Source organism: Centruroides sculpturatus, unplaced genomic scaffold (genome assembly GCF_000671375.1).
Source record: "Centruroides sculpturatus isolate CEXI.00-Female unplaced genomic scaffold, Cexi_2.0 scaffold784, whole genome shotgun sequence".
NCBI lineage: Eukaryota > Metazoa > Arthropoda > Arachnida > Scorpiones > Buthidae > Centruroides > Centruroides sculpturatus.
In genome coordinates this window covers 217,595-237,414 of record NW_019385141.1, presented here as the reverse complement: position 1 = coordinate 237,414, position 19,820 = coordinate 217,595, and the positions used below count along the sequence as shown (strand labels likewise).

At 27.1% G+C, this 19,820-nt stretch overlaps 2 protein-coding genes across 4 annotated transcripts in view; one reads left to right on the top strand and one right to left on the bottom strand.

Annotated features, from left to right (window-relative positions):
* The window catches only part of LOC111635348 (CREB3 regulatory factor-like), an 89,373-nt gene extending 84,910 nt beyond the window's left edge, over positions 1 to 4,463 (bottom strand). Inside the window, exon 1 of the mRNA XM_023380286.1 lies at positions 4,288 to 4,463. The gene's annotated coding sequence lies outside the window, so the exon portion shown is untranslated. The remainder of the gene's footprint in view (positions 1 to 4,287) is intronic.
* The window catches only part of LOC111635346 (xaa-Pro aminopeptidase 1-like), a 132,157-nt gene that overhangs the window by 10,153 nt on the left and 102,184 nt on the right, over positions 1 to 19,820 (top strand). Inside the window, exons 1-4 of one of the 3 annotated variants that reach the window (XM_023380284.1) lie at positions 4,561 to 4,711; positions 17,090 to 17,241; positions 17,331 to 17,394; positions 17,648 to 17,752. In XM_023380284.1, coding sequence (XP_023236052.1) covers positions 17,125 to 17,241; positions 17,331 to 17,394; positions 17,648 to 17,752 — 286 coding nt within the window. In that variant the 5' untranslated portion in view covers positions 4,561 to 4,711; positions 17,090 to 17,124. Of the gene's footprint in view, positions 1 to 4,560; positions 4,712 to 4,801; positions 4,810 to 17,089; positions 17,242 to 17,330; positions 17,395 to 17,647; positions 17,753 to 19,820 lie in introns of those variants that run through there. The other 2 variants (XM_023380285.1, XM_023380283.1) reach the window with 2 other exon arrangements.

The window sequence follows — 19,820 nt, the reverse complement described above, 5'->3', positions numbered from 1 at the left end:
AACATTAAAATTATTTTAAACAGTAAAAAATGATTTACAGAATAATTGAATTTTAATGTTAAAATAATTTATACCTAATTTACATTTGAATAAATATATTCATTTTTATTTATTTATTCATCTTTTTTATAAAATGTCTATGATAATGAATCTCCTGGAAACATTAACAATAAAACCACTAACAAATACATAAAAAACAATAATAAGTATAAATAAAACATAGGATACAAGTTAAAAAAAGATGTAATGTAAAAGTTATATAGTAATTCTTTACAAGTATTTTTAAAACAATGGAAATCAGTATGGAGTAAATATTCAAAAATATCAATATTTTCAGAGTGTTAGAAATAGGATGTTTGAGATATTGATAGTCTAAAAAAAGATATATAGATGGATGTTAAGTCGCAAGTATTTCACAAATAACTCTTAAAGCTAATCTGACTACACATAGACATTGTAGTATTGATAGTGTAATAATCAATAGAAATATTTAATACGTTCATTAAATAGAGTCCCAATGTAGGACTAGCAATGTTCAGATGACTGGTATAGGTAAGTTACAGAATTTATTTAAGGCAAGATATATTTTATTACATTCTTTAGAGATTTTTTCCAGAAGGGAAGGGGGCAACCATAGCCCAGATTGACAAGTAATAGTCTATAATAGATTGAGAGTTGGTATAAGATGGAAAATAATACAATTTTAAAAGATATAGAGGGGCAGAAGCACCATAGAATTCCACATCAAATGGCAATTTAGCTATTCTAGCAATGTGGCATTTTAACATAAGTTAATGCATCAAAAATGATGCTAAGATTGTTTACAGAGCAAACTTATCTTATATGCTCATCATAAATAATAAAAGTTGAAAGAGGACAATTCCTGTTTAGCATTTTAGTTTAAAAAATTTACAGAAAATTTATTAGTTTGTTATGTTGTTATTTTAAAGATAGTATAACAATAAATTTTCTGCTATAAATTTTACTGTATAAATAATTACTATGTTCAAAGAATTAAAAGTTTAGTTTTTAAATTAAATATCTCTGACTAGATGTATTAAAACTTTTAATTATAAAAGCTTAATATTAGCAAATAATAATACAAAATAAAATAAACATATTAATAAAGTCTAACAACTACCAAATTATATTGGGATATATTACTGCTGTTATTAATAATTAAATGGGTCTAGGAGGTAGGTGTTAGACATCATTTCTTATTTAACTTAATAGCAGCAGTAATATAACCTGATCTAATCCAGCAATCATTTGGCTTTAATATAACTATTGGGTTTACAGATGTTTATATTTAGCCCTAAACATATTAATTAAAATAAAATATTAAATTATTTCTACTTTGATATTAAATGCACATAATATACATAAGCTTAAATTTTTATTTATTACACATTTTTAGAATACCACTCCATCCTTACAGCCATGTTTTTAAGATATGTAATGCTAAAGCAATACTTTGAAAATGATTGATAAAAAAAATTATTTAAGCTTGTATAAGCATAGTATGTAATACAGTAGAGCCTCGAAAACTCGGCACTCGATAACCCGGCACTCCAGATAACTCGGCCACACCCTGGCAGGGCAAAAAAATCCTTAGTTAATTAATTTTCATGATAAAGACAGCTTTATGCCTCAAAGTATTTTTCTGAGGTCTGTCTTATCAGGTAAATTACTGTACAGTGTATTCATTAATTTTCATTTTCATGTAGTAAAGGCTCTATGCCTTCATAAAAGACGTACTTTTCCTTTATTTAAGGGTATTTGGGCAGTTTATTCTCTGTTGTATTCTCAAGTAAACAATACATACAAGTACAGTACAGTATTTTCTGAGGAAACACTCATACTTTTTTTTTAACCCCATTTCCGATAACCCAGCATTTTCACAAACTCAGCCACCCTTCGGTCCACATTAGGCCAAGTTTTCGAGGCTCTACTGTACAATCTATGTAAATTTAAATGTTTTGAAAATTTTTATACATCATCAGGATAAAGGTGGTATTCAAGGTAGGGCTCATTCTGAAGTATTAATGAAAAACTTATTTTTATATTATACAGCTCATTTTTTCATGTATGTTTTTTATTTAAAGCATTTATTCATATGTATGCACACTTTCTATAATGACATTGTAAATCTAAATCTGCAATTGTCAGTACCTGGAATTACTGAAAAGTTATTGTACAGCTTGTTTGGTATCATACTGATATCCTTTGGAACAGCTTGCATTTTTGCTTTTCTTTTTTTAATATTAAGCAATTTTTTGCTTAATATTAAAAAAATTACTTCAAAAATTTAACAAAAATACTTTAGAATTGTATTCATCTAAATCCATTCTCAGATAAAAGTGAAAATAAATCATAATTTTGACAAAAATAGTTTACAATAGTTTATAAAATTAAACTATTTTTGACTTATTTTTTCTGAATAAATAAATTTTTTTATGAGGATAACTTATTTAACTAAATTAATAAAAAATTATTAGAAGAATATTAAATTCTCTGTTGAATATTTTCTAATATTTCTTTAATAGATTTTGACAAAATTTGTGTCAGACCAAAGCAATCTCTTTATTCCATAAATTCTTCACATCTCTATAATATATCCCACAATAATAATTCCAATATCGAAAACAACAAAACTGAATAGAGATTATGTATTCCAAAGAAAATGAATGAATAACTTTATATGCATTTATTTTTTGAATAATTTATTTGAGCATTAAACTAATTAATGAAGAATTAAAAAAAAACTAAAGTAATTTAATTAGTCTACATCAAGACAGATCAGATATTAAATTTCATCAAAATCGTAAAACTAAAAAGTGTTTCATAGTAACATGATCATAAAATAGGTTTAAAAATCTACAGAAATTATTGGAGTTGAATGTGTAAGATACAAATTCATTCTATTTATAAAAATCTAAATTGATGGAACCTTTCGTGTGCTTTTTTTTTAATGAACAAAAGAAAGAAATGAACTTTAATAAATAAAAAAATTACGTGTGTAAAAAGAATTACTATATACAATCAATTGCACACAAATGATTCTTTAAGAACTTTCAATCACCTATTTCGAAAATAAAATTCAGAAGAAAAACTATTTTGTTTTTTCTTATGGATATTCTATCCTTATCATATTTTCTACTTTACATATTTCTAAAGAACATTTTGTATTTTGTAATACAACAAAAAAAAAAAAAAAGCTATGAGGCTATATCAAAGGTTATTCTAGCAAAGAAATTTAAGAAAACAAATATTTCATTCTATAAAAACATGATGCTTAATCTCAAATCTTTTGTAATAAATCAAAATGCATTATGATTATATTATGATTTGCAAAATACACATCAGTCCACGCATCTGGAATTTAACCAATAATAATAATAATAAATTAAGTTACATTAATCCATATATTTAAAACAATACAGTATATATTTAATAACAACGAGGCAGAATTATAAGAGAAATAGAAAAAAACAATTTAACAAATTTAATATTAAATGTTTTTGTCGACTCTAATTACAAACTCAAAGTATGCAACTACTGTATTCAGAGTTAAGTGCTATTTTGTATTATTATTTAACTCTTCAATAATCCATAAAAAAATATCCACAAATATCACATAGTTTATATGTTCTTTTCAGTGAAAATAAATAAATTTGATTATTCTAATAACAGTTTTAATCAAATTTTAAAAATATAAAAACTTCTGACAAAAATAGTCAGTCATAGAAGGAAAAAAATTTTTTTTTTAATTTAAATGATTTATACTTTAATATCACTTTAAACAATGAAAATGAGATAAAATAGCCTATATAAAAATAATAATGTATTAAAATCAATGTTTTCGTCAAACAAGTATTAGTTTATTTCAATGTAAGTTCTAGTCTTCTTTTTTATAACAGTTTATATGATAACGAACAAGGATATAAAACAGAACAGATTCAATTATTAACCAAGCACATTACTTCTCTTTATCAATTTTCTGAACAAACTTTAGTAATTATCAAAATTAATGTTTTAATAATATATTTTTAAAAACATTTCTAAAATACCATTATAAAATATTAATTTACATTATTACAATATAATTGCAATAATACTTGTGAAAAAATGTTTTTTCATAAGTATATTACAACTTATATTGCAGAGTTTAACTATATTAAATGAATATTTAATCATTTTCAAGTTCATTTCACTATGTATTATTTAAGTACTTAAAATAAAGTTATAAAAATGTAGTTCATTTAATATTGAATTTGTTGAACTTACATTTTTTTTATTTCTCTCAATTTAATTACATAATCAGAAGTTCTTTTGAATAATCAGCTGCCTTTCCGGTTTAAATGTACTCCAACCTGTGAGATTACATGTGCTGATTTTTAAGTTATAAAAGGTTATGCATTTATTCCGATTTAATGCGTAAGAAACGAACGAATTTAAATGTTATCCTATTATTCGGAAATAAAGCAGCAAAAGATATTCCGAAACGAATCTTTAAATATTTAAAGTCCGCGTAACTTCAGATGATAACTTTTCTCGTGACTTACTCTTAGCGCCATCTAGAGGGACAAAAGTTCCGGTATTTAAGTCCGTCCCGAATCGAACTTTATTTGTGTCTCCGGAATATTGTCGAAAGTTAGTGTTAATTTTCTTCCCGAAATTCGATTAGATTCACACTAGAAGTTTATATAATGTAAGTAAAGTAGCTTATGGCATAAATTCCGATTGTTGCGCTTTGTTAGTATAAGCGTGTATACGCTTCGTATTAACAGAACTACACGTGGCCGATCGGTGCATTTCTTTAATATAAATAAGTTTACTTTTATATTTGAGAAAAATTAATCTTAAAAGAATTTATATATAATTATTTGAAGATTTTAATTCGTTTGGCGGAAAATTTTAAGAATTAGTAAAAAAATAATAATACTAATATTGAGAAATTTCGTTTATTTTAATGTTTTCTATATAAGAGTGGCACTTTTTCGTCTATCTATTGATAAGTATTGTCGCATGACCGTAAATTTTTTAAATAGATTACGCGATTATATGCAAAAGAGAAGTTTTGTTGCACATTTGGAAACACTTCAATTTATTCATTTATTCGTAACATATAAATTTATGAATTGCTAACAATTATATACAGAAAGTACTTTGTATAGTAAGAAAAACATTCGTAGGCTCGTATTGGATGTGTATTTGGGTTGATGTTAGAGATGGTTATGATTATATTATATAATCATAATCATCTTCCTAAAGTTGTATATTTATATACATTCAAAAATACTTCCAGATTCGTTCTATTTTCGTTAATATATTTCAAGGTGAAGATTTTTAATGTATTATTAAATTTTTCCTGTGACTCAGCTGTGATCAATTATATTTGGGAATTTTATTTAATTATAACGTATAAACGTTTACATTATGAACATTTAATTAAAATTTGCCTGTGCAAATAAAATTATAAGAATTTAAACTATTCATGTTATATAGAGAAAATTGAATTAAGTAATTTACAGTAAAAACGAAACTAGAAAACTATTTTAATAACGTTTTATGGATTATTTTCTGTCAGAAATTATAAATATTACTTAAACTTTTGTCAGAAACCTGTATTAAAAAATTTAAATATGTAGAAATATCTTAAAATTTTTTAAAATAGTTTTCATATAGAACATGTTTATCAGAAACACTTCAGTTTATGATTATTATGTGTAATGTAACATTTACTGTGTGTTTTATTCTTTGTTTCCCATTGTTTGGTCTTTAAATGGATTATTATTATTATTTTTTTTTTTACTTTTTATAAGAAGGAAGTAGGTTACTTGGTCTTACAGATACTGTTTATTGATGTAAATAATAAAATAAACCAATAAAACCAAAACAAATAAAATAAACTAATTACTACCGCAATCTGTAAGGTTGCGGTAGTAATTGGTACATCATTAGAAATGGAAATTAAAATTAAATGTGACATCAACAATTCTAATTTAATTATATTATATAATAAGAAAAATTGAATAAGAATTAAATGAATTTGAATTTCTATTAATAATTTTCATATAAATGTAGTTTTTTTTTACTGTATAGTTTCATAAATTTAATTTTGTGAAACTATCATTTTTATTATTAATTTATAAACTAGTGGTAATTAACAAACTAGAAATTTTGAATTATTTCAAAAGAAAATGCTTGAAAAAATATTTGAAATTTACATAAGTAATGGAATTTTTTTGAATCAAGCATTAAAACAAAATAATAAAAGTTTAGAGAACTTATAGCCTAATCATTTGTTTTCAGTTCTGTCAGTGACAATTTACAAAATTTATATAATGATGATAAATTGAAAAATTTATTGCTACTATTTTAACATAAGAGTTTAAGTGAATATAATTTCAGAAATTTTATTTATTAAAAAATATTTTGTAAATTTGTATTAGTTATATGATATTAAGTTTGTAAGTTAAATTAGAATTGAGTTATGATACAAAGTTTAAATTTAATGGTATTTTAATGATATTGTTTATGTAAATATTTTTTACTTTAAAAATGTTCTGTATCTGTTAGTAATAATTTTAATTTTGTACACTCAACATTTCTATGAAATTATGTATAATTATATTTGCATTCATTTCACAATAGAAAACAGATATTCTAGAATATAAAATGAGTAACGTTAAAGATGTTCAAGTCAAATATTGATTTTAAATATGATGTTCTGGTATGTCAACTCTGTTGCAAAAAGAAAACTTAAGTTCAATCACCTCATGTTTTTGAGCTTGTGCTATTTTGTAATTTAAAGAAACTTAAGTTGACTTAACAGAATTTATCTACATGGTTAATTTGTTAAGCAAATGAGTTTTTCTCTTTTGATTGTTAGTATAATGTTCAGAAAGACATCATTATTAAATAATACAATGGTGTGTAAAATTTAATGGCCAATCTGATGATAAAATTTAATAAATTTATTTATTTTGTATTATTTAAGCAATATCAGAGTACTACTTATAGTAAAACTTCTCTAATTCAAGCATCTGTAACTTGAATATATTTTTAACTTGAACAAAATGAAGCACTTGCTAGATCTCAATGGAATAGCATAGGGATTTAACATCACTTGAATTTCCTTAATTCAAATTTTCTCCAATTTAAAGGTTTTTGTGGTCTCCTGACACTGATTTTGTTACTTTCAACTTCTCTGACTTGAATTTTAATATTTATTCTATACAAAGTGATCCTAATTAACAGATTTTCACGAAGTTTGTAGTATCTTCTCTCCACTCATTTGCAGACAACATTCCAGACCAAAGTAAGAGGACCTCTCATTTTATCTCAACAAGATATACAGTACCTGTAAAACTGTTAGATTCCATTAGTTACATTGAACATTTTGCCAAAAGGCATTACATTGGCTGTTTTAAATAAAAAATCTATCAAAAATTCTTATATATAATACAAGAAAGGTAAAAATACAAATCAATTCAGAATCAGCATTATTAAAAACTCTGATTTTTTTTAACTCAAAGTTTTTTCTTGTCTCTTGGAGCTTCGAGTTAGAGAAGTTTACTGTATATAATAATTCAGTTTTCCTTTTAACTTTTTACGATTTTTTTTTTATACAAATAATTTTAAAATTATTTCATACATAAAATGTTATTTTATAATATAATCAAATTATATAAAATATAATAAGATGATGAATTTAATTACTTTACAATGACATACTACTAAAATATAATTGCATCAATAAAAAAATATAGGCAGACTGTCCCTGTTTGATTTTAGGTTTATGCTAGTGGCAGTTCAAAAAGAAAAAAAAAAATAAGGAAATAAACATTAAATAAAAATTCCTAATTGCATACTAAATCTGTGATATATTTTTAGGGTGTATGAATGTTCACTGTATCTTTCTCAAGCATACTTATTTTATTTCTGGGAAGGCATTACAGATTCATTTTTTTATTTTGCACTAAACACTGGAACTTGTATCAGCCTTTGCAGTTCTCACTTGTAACACATTTTTGTGTGATATCTGTGCTGCTTTTAGTTTATGCTAGTTACTTTACAAACATGGCTCTGGAATGCAACAATAGTTAGATTAACCGAGCAACCAGCATCCTTATGATACTGATTATTTTGATAATCTATCTAATTATGGAAAAAAACATTAAAAAAGAGTCAGCTTTTGAATTTTTTCTTTTAAAAGTTTTATGATTTGTGATATTATGCTATTTTGTGTTAATACAGTTTTGTCTTATTTATGCTTTAAAAAAATTCAGCAAAGAGTTGAATAACTTTTCTGGCTGTTTATGAGATTTTATTAATCAGTGTTTATATGATACGTTAAGCAAAAAATATCAAGGTTCTTCAAACATTATGTGGATAAAAAGGGAAAATATTTTAAATGACATTCAATATTATGTAGAAACTTTTACATTCAGATCTATTGAGCACGCGATTTCTGTTCTATCTTTCTTATTTAAAAATCGTTCCAAATGACTGTTTTTTGTATTTAATAATATTGTTTCAAACAATTCTTTACCTGAAGGATGCAGGAGGGGGTCTGAAAACATTTGTATTGTTAAATTTTAATTCTCATCAGTTAAAGGTTTCTGAGGTATGTGTTATTTTTAAAATTAAAATTTAACTACAAATAGAAATAATTACTATTCGTACATAGTTAATACATATATGAATTTGTACATATACCTTTACAAAAATTCAGCTATTTAGACTAGCATCATCACTATCTGTAAAACTTGTCATTTTCGACAACTTGTCATCTTCTCAGTCCACATTGAGTCAAGTTTGAGGACTTGGCTAAAAGAAATATAAAAGCTGCAGCTTTTATATTTCTTTTAGCATTTTTTCCCATGTGATTTTGGAATCATTTGAATCAGATTCTGATTTTTCTTGTTTTTCTATATATTTTCCTCTTAGAGTTTCATTAAAAATAGTCCCTTTTTTTGGCAAATTCTAATAGTTCTGTCTGTGACATTTCCTTTGTCATTAATATTTAAGTTATTTATCAAACCTGCTATACTCTCAAATGTATCAAATGGGATTTTGTTATTACTGCATAAAATTGCTTGAAAATTATTTGGATTTAAATAATAAAAATCATTATAAATGGTATTGTCCTTTTAAGTATCAACTGTTAGAACTTGCTTGCTCCACAATTGTTATAAGCATTAATTTGAATATCCAACATTTATATATTCTCATTCTGTTTGTTCTCTGCAAAATCTCTGTTAACAAATATGTTAATTTTTCTTTTCTCAATTTCTTCATTTACACCCTTGCGTTGGCTATTTGATAGGGCAGTATTCTTTGATCAACACAAATATGTAACATCATAAAAGTATTTCCTGGAAAGAATGTTTTTAAAAAATGTACAGTTGCATAGTGCTGTTTTCTGTTATTATTACATTATTAACTTGTATTAATTTTTTAATGATGGTCCATTGGTTCTAGAGTTGCCAGTTATCCCCCATTGAACTGTATTGTCCTCCCATCCTCCTTTTATCACTAATTCCCTCCTATTAAATATAGTTTTGTTTTGTTTTTTGTGTAATTTTACTTTATTACTTTTGAAATATTACCAGCAGACAGCATTCCAATATTTTATTTTCTTATTCTAAAGTAATAGTTTTATCTTAACACACCACTGCTAGTAAGTGATAATCTTGTGGGCAAAATGGACAATTGCCTGAGCCCCCGTCAATACGGCCTCAAACAAATCTTTTATAAACTCATTACTTTACTTTAGTAAGAATATCAAAATTTAAATTTGGGTCATATCTGGGGCTCTTGATTGCCAGTGTAGTGCAGAACTTAACCCATTAGAGGTTATGTTAAAAAACAAATGAAGATACCAGGGAATTTCCCCCAAAAATTTCCTCTGAAGAAAAATGTTTGAAGTCAATACTGTACATGGGATTCCCCAGTTCAAATTTGCCTGGGTACAAATTACCCTTGAATATTTTAACACACCACTGTTTACTAGAATAACAGAAAGAGAAAAGCACTACTACCAATCAGAGTTGGACAGCATATAAAATTTAGGGACTCAAGATGGTGTTGTGAAACAAGTAATTTTAACATTGAGTTTAAAATCCTATATATGGTATATTTAATGTTTTATTATTTACAGCAGTTAACAAATATTGAAAACAATTAACAAAATGGACAACTAACCAATGGAAAAACGAAAACCTTGTGTAGTAGTGTCACAGGGTGGCAACACTCTTTCCTACTGTAGTAGTCTCTTGGTCTGGCAGCACTGTTTTTTGCTGCGTTTTGAATTGTAACAGTCGCGTGTTTTAGACATGAATAAAACCTTTTGTTAAGGTAACGTCTTTGTCTCTTTATACTACACATTGTACTTTCTTGACTGAGGATTGATCACACACAATTCACTCACAGCTACTTGATAACAAAGAACATCCAACCAATATGTCCGACATCATACTCCACTTAGTCTACTAACCTGTCCACAATACAAAACAGTATCTCTACCAACAAATATTCCCAGATGATGATAAAGTTCTAATATCAAACAATCTGCTGGATTGTATTGGGCTATATTATGGTTACATTTAATAATTAGATGTAGGGTAATTTTGCTTAGAGGTAGGTGATTAATCACCATCTTGTAATAAATTTAATAATTATAATCAAGAATTGGGTTATTCAATGTTTATATTTATAAACAAAGTTCTACATATATTAGTAGATGACAATGGACAAATTCAATCTCTTATGGGTGTATCTTCAAGCAATAAACCTATATTCAGAGCTGTAAAATGATATATACAATAAAGATTTGTGGATTCTTAAAACAACTAAAAAGAGTATTCAAATATCTAAAAGTCTAGATCTGATGCTTTATGGACTACCTGAGGCCCTTGTACCATACACCCCAAATCAAACCAACCAACCAATCATTGATAACTCTATTGTAAATATTATTCATTGTACAATGTCTGTACAATATTTTTTTTTTTGTATAAGAAAATTGCGATGCTTGTTTACCATCTAAAGATGATAACCCACTAGGGAAAGCCCTGTCACCCTTTCAATCCATTACATTATATACAACTTAAATTTCAACAAAATTCTGTTGGTTAGAATTCATTTCTAGAATTTTATCCTAATACCATTTTGAGCCACAACAACGCGTGGCGGGGTCTGCTAGACCCCGCCACATGTTGTTGTGGCTCAAAATGTATCTATTATAAATGTATAACACTTCCCCTGTGGGGGGGAATTTTTCGAAAAATTTCTTCTTAGTGTACATTCTCTTGACATACCCTATTAAAACGCAATCAAAAACGCAAAAATCCGCATCTAAAATAATATAATAGAAGCCAAGTTTTTCACAGTAAGCCTTAATTCTGTCCCTCTCCCCCGCGGGGGGATATCGAAAAATCCCTTCTTAGTGTACATTCTGTTGACGTACCCAATTAAAACGCAATCAAAAACGCAAAAAAACCGCATCTAAAATAGTATAAATAGAAGCAGAGTTCTTTACGATAAGCCTTAATCCTAATTATCTCCCTTCAGTGGGGGGAATTTTGACACGTGTATTATATAAAAAGACGTGCGTATTCGAATGCAGCGTTGTGTGAAAATTTCAAAGGAGTCAGTAGGAACAAACGAACATTATATTTTTATTTATATAGATAGATAGAAGATGATCTGCTTTAGTTCATTTTCACAGAAAAGCATAATGCCTCACAGAAAAGCAAACTTAGGGCGTCATACTTGTAGCGCCATCTGTTGGACATAAAAGCCTTAAACATTCATATAAATTAAAAAATATAATCTAGGTTATCGGAATAATATACAGCCTATGTCCACTCTGAGGTTTTATTCTAAATATTGGTGAAAGAATTTTTGAAATCGGATAAGTAGTTTCGAAGATTACCTGCTGCAAAGAAACATACATACATACATACATACATACATACATACATACATAACCTCTTTATAATATTAGTATAGATAACAGATAGGCCAATTCATTGATTTCATTGTTGTTTCATGTTTGTTATAGTAATAAAAGTTTCAATTAAAGAATAGTCAATAGTGTATAGAATAAAAATAATTTTTATATTTAAACAGAAAGTTTTTTAGATAGTAGTTTAGGAAAATTTAGATTTTATATAATAGTGAAATTACAAGAGCAAGAAAAAGAGATGATGATAAAAAATAATACATAATATTTGATAAATCTGGTACTTTATTCTTTTTTATAATCTTTTTTTCAACAATACTTTCACAATTATTTTTTAGTTCTTAAAATAATTTTAAAACTAATAAAACAGGAATGTTTTCTTCAAAAAGTTTGAACTTCATCAAACATTACTGCTTTCCTAAACCACATGATTTTGAAGTTGTTCTGCATTTGCACTAATTACATTCAGTGCATGCAGTTAATAGTTTAATGTATTAAAAGATTAATAATTTTCATGATAGCTGAACAGTGTTATAATCTTAAATTGTAAATTTATTAATTGTTTAATAATATAATTCTAATGAAAGAAAAATAAAACAAGTAAAAGTCAAAATATCAAGCACACACATAAAAATATATTAATATAACAAAGTGCTAAAATAAATATTGTTAATTTTTACATTACAGTTATTATAATCAATAGTGTGAGGAGCCAAGGGCATAGAACTGATCTATGTCACTTATGGGCACACAATCGAAAGATTGGCTCACTAAACTTTTTCCAGGAAGGCTTGTTGTAAGTAAACAGGATATAGACTACAGAGTCTCTATCCAATGTCAGGATAATGGCACCAGTTAATCAGATTTATAACCCATGGATTAACGTATTGAGTCTGGAAGGAGATGATGAAATATGTTTGATTCAGACGACGTAAGAGATATTTCTTTAACAATAAAAACAAAAATTTAATGAACAAGAACTAGATTATACAAAATTGAATCCTTGAATAAGACTATTGATCGAGAGAGAGAGTGTTCACAATTTCTGTTAAAAACATACTACCTCAAATCATGTATCTTTTTATCTTCTTCTTGAGATCTGTTTCTGGATGAATGTTCTTTCTTATGTTCTTTAGTGGCACATAAATAAACCTTTTTTTTTTTTTTTCACTGTATTTACCAATTTAATAATTCATTTAGGAGACTTTGGGAATCGGTTATGGGCGTTGGCCCTGGGGGGGATTATGTGGAATACGTCCTCCTCCTCTCGAATTTTGTGGCATACTCCTCGAATGATTCCAAATTCTTTGTTTCTCACAAGTTTTCACCAATCAGCATCTCATATTTTTCATGTGAACAGGAAAAAGGGGATTTTACTGAGGGGTTGACAATTCTTAGGGTGACTAAAATTTTAGGAGATAAGAGAAAACAAAAAGGATGTTCAACTTCCATTGAAGGAAATGACTTTTACCAGTTGCCTTCGTTTTAGAAAATATAATTTTCCCACCAAAATCATAGAGTATTTTCGTCTAAATTTTTACTATTTCGATTAAATTTCTAATTAATTACAGGTGGTTCGCATCTCACAATAGATTTAAAATTTATTCATTCACATTTTTTATAAAATAATTGCTTTTTCTTTTTAAAATATAACTGAAATATTGTTTTGAAGTATTTTGGTGAATTTTATATACAGTATTTTTCCTATTTTTCAGTACATTTAATTAATATATCAATTATCAGAATAAATATTTTGTTTTTATATTAAATTTAAAATTTTCGATAGCATCACTTGAATAATGAATAACTTGAACTGGAACAATATCATATAAAGCCAGCTGACCACACAAAAAATATAACTTATCAATAGGGCTGTGTAGTTGGAGTCGTGGAGTTTTGGTGTTTTAGTCGGAGTCGTCAAAAAATTCTCCGACTCCTTTTTACTTCCCAACTTGTTATGTATATACAACAGAAAAGTATTGAAATTGTGTCAAATTTGACTTTCCATGTTTCTTTTGCAAATCTACATATTTGGAGACCTCCCGAAACCCCAAAAAAAGCCAATAAAAGAGGAAAAATTTGCATGAGTGTGTGTGTGTGTGTGTGTGTTGGCATCTAATTTGTTTAATTTCTTTATTTTCTGTTCTGAGATATTAAACATCTCACAATGGGTAAAGTTTAAGAAACGAAACATGGCATTGTAGCTTGCATATAAAGGGGCATTAATACTATTAAATTTTGTCTCTTAATTAAAGGTCGACAGGGTGAAGACATAAAAGGGGTCTTGTGTCATTATCTCTTAATGAATATGTTACATGTTATTAGTATTCAAAATTTAAAAAAATAATAATAAAACACGTCTCTTCCCTCAAAATAAACTGTCATTTTACAATAGTACAGTAAAACCCGTTAAGATATTCTCGCCTACAATGTCAGAATATGTATGAGGACATGATTTAGTTCATTCTGCTGCTTAATAACTAACTCCTGTGTTAAACCGTCTGACTCCAATTCTAACCACTCTGACTGCAGAAATTATTAGGCTTCAAACAGGGTGAACAAAATTATGCCCCCACACAGTCTAACATCCGCACATATAGAAAAAACCCTCGAATCTTTTGTATATCTCAAAATTTCAAGGTGTCCTGAGTCCAAAAATGTAAAAATTTGGAAAGGGTCAATTTTTGACCAAGCGCTACACTTTCCTCTGTTATATATAACAGCCGGAAAAGTAAAAATTATCAAATACATATTTATATATTACTTAGAGAAGTCTTTTAGCTTTGGAATAAAAAGTTTCTACGCTCTATCTTTATTACAACTCTATTTATTGAATATTTTATTCTGAGGTCACGTGATGACATCAGAATTTCCGGGTCTCTTTTGGTAACAAGTCTGCCAACCTGGTCGGAGTAGGAGTCTGATGGTAAGGAAAAGTCAGAGTTGGTGTCAGTAGATTTTTACGCAACTCCACAGCCCTGCTTATCAATGAATATCATTTTCCTGTGTAAATATTTACAAATTTCATACAGGACATACATCTTGTTCAAATCAATAGATACTGTCATTTCTACAGAAATACATGCTTCATATATAAATGATGATAATGAAAATTATAATGCATATTAAATTTAATTTTTTTGTCAAAATAAACTATAGTAAAACATACACATATTTCTCTAGGATTTGTTAAATGCAAGCATTAAACAACTACAAAACAAAGTGTAGAAATATAAATGAATTCACTATATTTTATTATAAATATTATAACTAGTTAGTGTAACATAGATATGCATAGTTTTTCTGATAACATATTTCATTCTAAAATGCATCATGATTTTGAAATTGAATTTTAAGACTTTTTTGTAGAATGAAAAAATTTGAATTAAGTTTTATTTTTTTAAGATATTTTGTTGATTAATGTTAGGTTTAACTTGACTTATTTAATGGCATTAATTAACATGTTTATCATTTCCATGTTTCATTCTATGTTCTTCTGTAAATTCAACAGCTTTACATTTTAATGCTTATCTCAACCTCATCTTAAAGGCATTTAAACATTAAAAAGGAGTTTAAATTAAATGCTCATCACCACCAAAGTTAGTTTGAACTGATGTGCCTGTTGAGTGATACAGCCGAAAACATCTGTTGTTGATGTATAACACATTGTATGGTCTGCTCACAATGATTGTTGGTTAATTGTTTTGGACTACAAATACAAGATACATTTTTATTTCAGACAAGTAAAAATGAGTAAAAAGAAATGTATCTTAGAATTAAGGAAATATGTTATATTAAGTAAGGATATTGTTATTTAGATAGCAGATTTGTTAACTATTTTATAATTAATGAGCAATTATTTATTGCGACGTGGTCACAATTTTTAATGCTCTCCACCTCAAATTAGTAGTGGCTTGCTCCTGTACATCATACTTGACCTTTAACAATATTCATGTTGGTCATCTATCTAACATCTTTCAGGGAAAATTTTTGAATTGAAATAACACGACTTCCAGTTTGCATCAGAAGTTCGTATACAGTTAAGCAGTGCCTCCTGTGTACCTGTAAAATTTCAATATCTGGTCTCATCTTTCATCTATCTAACTCCATTCTCAAGATTAAGGAAAGACAGACAAATGGATGACAGTGGGAATTTATAAGTGTACAATTTTTTCAAATTGCAGCCCAATAATTGTATAATTGTTTAAACATCTAAAAATACCAGAATATCCAGTAACAAAAAATATTTTAATAATTAAACTAATGTTTTTGACTGTCTTAATCAGTCATCCTCAGGTTTTAAATACATTTGAAAGAAAAGCATAATTAGAACAAAATATATTTCATTGGATGACATATATGTACCAAAACAAATGAATCAGTTTGTTCAATAATATGTAAATCAGTAATGAATCAGTAATATGGTGAATACGTTAGTTTAAGATGGGCTCTCTCCTAAGTTGGATGTAAAATTTGAGATTTTTTAAGGATGTCATCCTCTGTGGTGAAGGGTGCTAGTGCAGTGGTTGGAAGAACCATTTTAATAGAAGTCGTATGTTCATTTGAGTTGAAGGTTTAATGAGCATATAGTGTTAAATATCTTGAAAAATTAGGGATGTACAAACAAAGCAACTAGAAGGGCAACAACCATAGGTTACAAAAGACAATCTCACTTGTGGAAGTCCTTTTTTAGAGGTATACTAATGGATGTCATACATTTCCCATATTACACAAACTTTGATTCATTTGTTTTGATATGTATATATGTCTTCCATCACAAATATGGCTGCATCCAATGAAATATTTGCTCTGTTCTTTTAAAAAACTTTTATGTCTACTTACATTCTCTTTTTGCATGTATTTAAAACCTGAGGATGACTGATTTAAGACAGTCAAAAATGTTAGTTTAGTTATGTTTTGCTGCAGGATATTCTGGTTTTTTAAATGTTTGTTCATTTTTTGCATCCAGTTTTACAAGTAGTACAGTATTTTAATTACAGCTTATTTAGTAAATAAACAATTATTAATGTCTAAAAATATTTATATATGTAGATTTTACTGAAAGTTGAATAATTTTATTTTGCATTTGATTAACTATAACTAATATTTTTCAAGATTCAAAAATTAGAAAAAAATATCGATTCTCTGATATGGCTGTCAAAAATACTACGGCAATATTAAATCGCCTTCGTTCCGTTATGAAAAATACAAGTTACGTAAATGAAATATTACATGCCTATATTGTTCCTTCTGGTGATGCTCATCAAGTATGTATTTTTATCTCATAAACTTCAGTTTGAAACTAAAAACTTTATATCATATTTCCACAAAAATAATTTTTTATGAAAATTTTCAGAGTGAATATATAGCAGCACCAGACAAACGAAGAGAATATGTTTCCAATTTTAGTGGGAGTGCAGGTATGAAAATTGTTAAATATGCTATTAATTTAGTGTAAGAATAAGAAACTTTGAGAAACAAAATAAATTAATATTGAAATGTTAATGAACTTAATTAACAGTATTAATTTAGAATAAATTTAACTTCCTCTGATGGTTAATTATAATTTTGATTTATCAATATATTGAAGACCTTTTTACAGCTAAACTTGACTATTTTACTTTATATTAAAAAGTTTAAAACAATTGAAACTTTTATTCTTACTATTTTTAGGAGTGGCTGTCATAACTGAAGAGAAAGCTGCATTATGGACAGATGGAAGATATTTTCTTCAAGCAGAAAAAGAATTAGATAGTAATTGGCTATTAATGAAAGATGGTAAGATTATTACTTACTGTAATTGATTGATGATTTATTTTTTTAATACCTAAATACAGTAAAAAAATCTGTCTAAATGGGAAAACTTCAGAACGGAGTAATTTTCTATGTTAAAAAGCTTGCCAAACCAGAAAAAAATATTCAGTACCATTAATTCCAGTTTATGCAAGTTTTATTATATATTTAGTATTTTAAAATTTTTTATTACAATAAATTCTCATTATGTCTTTATTATATGAAAACATTTTATTATTAATAATATAAAAAATAATGCATTAAAAACAAACTGGTATGTTGTCAATATTAAATACAAGTTGAAATTGTTAACTAATCTAATTATAATAATTTTCTGTGATGAAGAAATATTTAAGGCAGTAGTGACAAATTTATTTGTTTTGAAACAAAATGATGTATTTCAAATTATTTCTTTTCAAAATATATTTTGGTTAATATGTTAATTTAAAAGAATATGCCAGTTAAGTGAATATGCCAGTTAATTACACAATATATTATTCAATTAGTTTAAAATAATAAACAAACAACTTGGAGATTATTATATTTGTTTTAATGTCTTTTTGAATCATATTTAAAATGAAAACTTAACTTAAAAACTGTGATCACTTCTTGAAAATATGGTAATTTTTTAATGTACTGAATTAAATATAAGGTAGTTTTTTGAAGAATATTAATTTTCAGGCATTACTAAGTTAAAGAAGCAATTTATTGTGACATAATTACAATGCCTGGCTGCAATTTTTAATCAGTTACAGTGGGTGATCAGTTAACGAACATAATCCGTTCCTAGACTTTGTTCATTATCCAAATTGTTTGTTAACCGATTATCAATTTTCCATGGGTTTTTATGGGAATTTGATTAATTCGTTCTGAAGACTCCAAAAAATAGTCCAGTTAAAGTGTGAAAAATTGAGAGAATGACTGCAAATTTTGTTTATATAACGAGCAAAAATTATCGTTATAACGTTACAATGCCTGGTTCAAGAATCTGTCCAATGTTGATTGCTTTTTTCTCTTCTTCAGGATTTTTCGGAAGTAATTAATATCATTGTAATTTAGAGATCTCCATGCTTATTACTATATTCTGAACCTGGTTTGGATGACATTCTAAGATCGTTATTCTGACATCCTCCTTCTACTACAAAAGATCGTTAATAGCAGATATTGGCATTAATCCTGTTTTTCAGAAGAAAATGTATTTTGCCGAGTTTCTTGGTGTTATTCATTCAACAGTTTTTGGCGTTCTTCTTAGGTGTATTAAATACTTGGCTCGGATGTCACGCCAACAGTTAACTCAATCAAAAACTTAATCAAAAACTTCAGATTATGAGGCATTAAATAGAATTAAAAGAAATATTTTAATCTTGCAAGCGCTTTCAACGTAAATATGTACATCGTCTTCAGGCAATTCAAAATCAAATAGAGAATTCAAACAGAAGATTTAAATTTAAACATTAACGATATTAGCCGTTTTTGGAATATAACTATTACAAATAAGATTTAAATTTTAGAATTAAAAACACTTAAAATTGGCGTGCATGCGTTTAAAAAAATAAACATCGATTGGAATTGCTATTAATTATTTTGTAAATGCGAAAAATTGGCGCGCGTGCATCTTAACATGCATAACATAAAAGCCAATTGGAATGGCTATTAAGAACAAGTAAATTTTAGACTTTAAATTAAAAACATTTTGTAAATGTGTATAAAATTTTGGCACACATGCGCCTTAACATAGACAGCATAGAAGCTGATCAGAATAGAGCCATAAGGTCAAGTTTACAATAAAATTTTAAATATAAAAGCGTGGACATAATTTAAAATACATAAAACACGTGTAACATATAAAAAATAAGACGCACATAAAGAAGCCAACACATATGCACCTTGATTTCATATAGGAGGTGCAGGAAAAGAGTGTAGAATTATTGTTGATTTTTTTTAAATGCCTGTATAAATTAATCCAGACATCCGGTAAGTCGAGGGTAGGGGAGTTGCACAGGGAGAGCAGTTTTGTGAAGATGGCCTCCCAAATATATATCAAGCTCCCTTC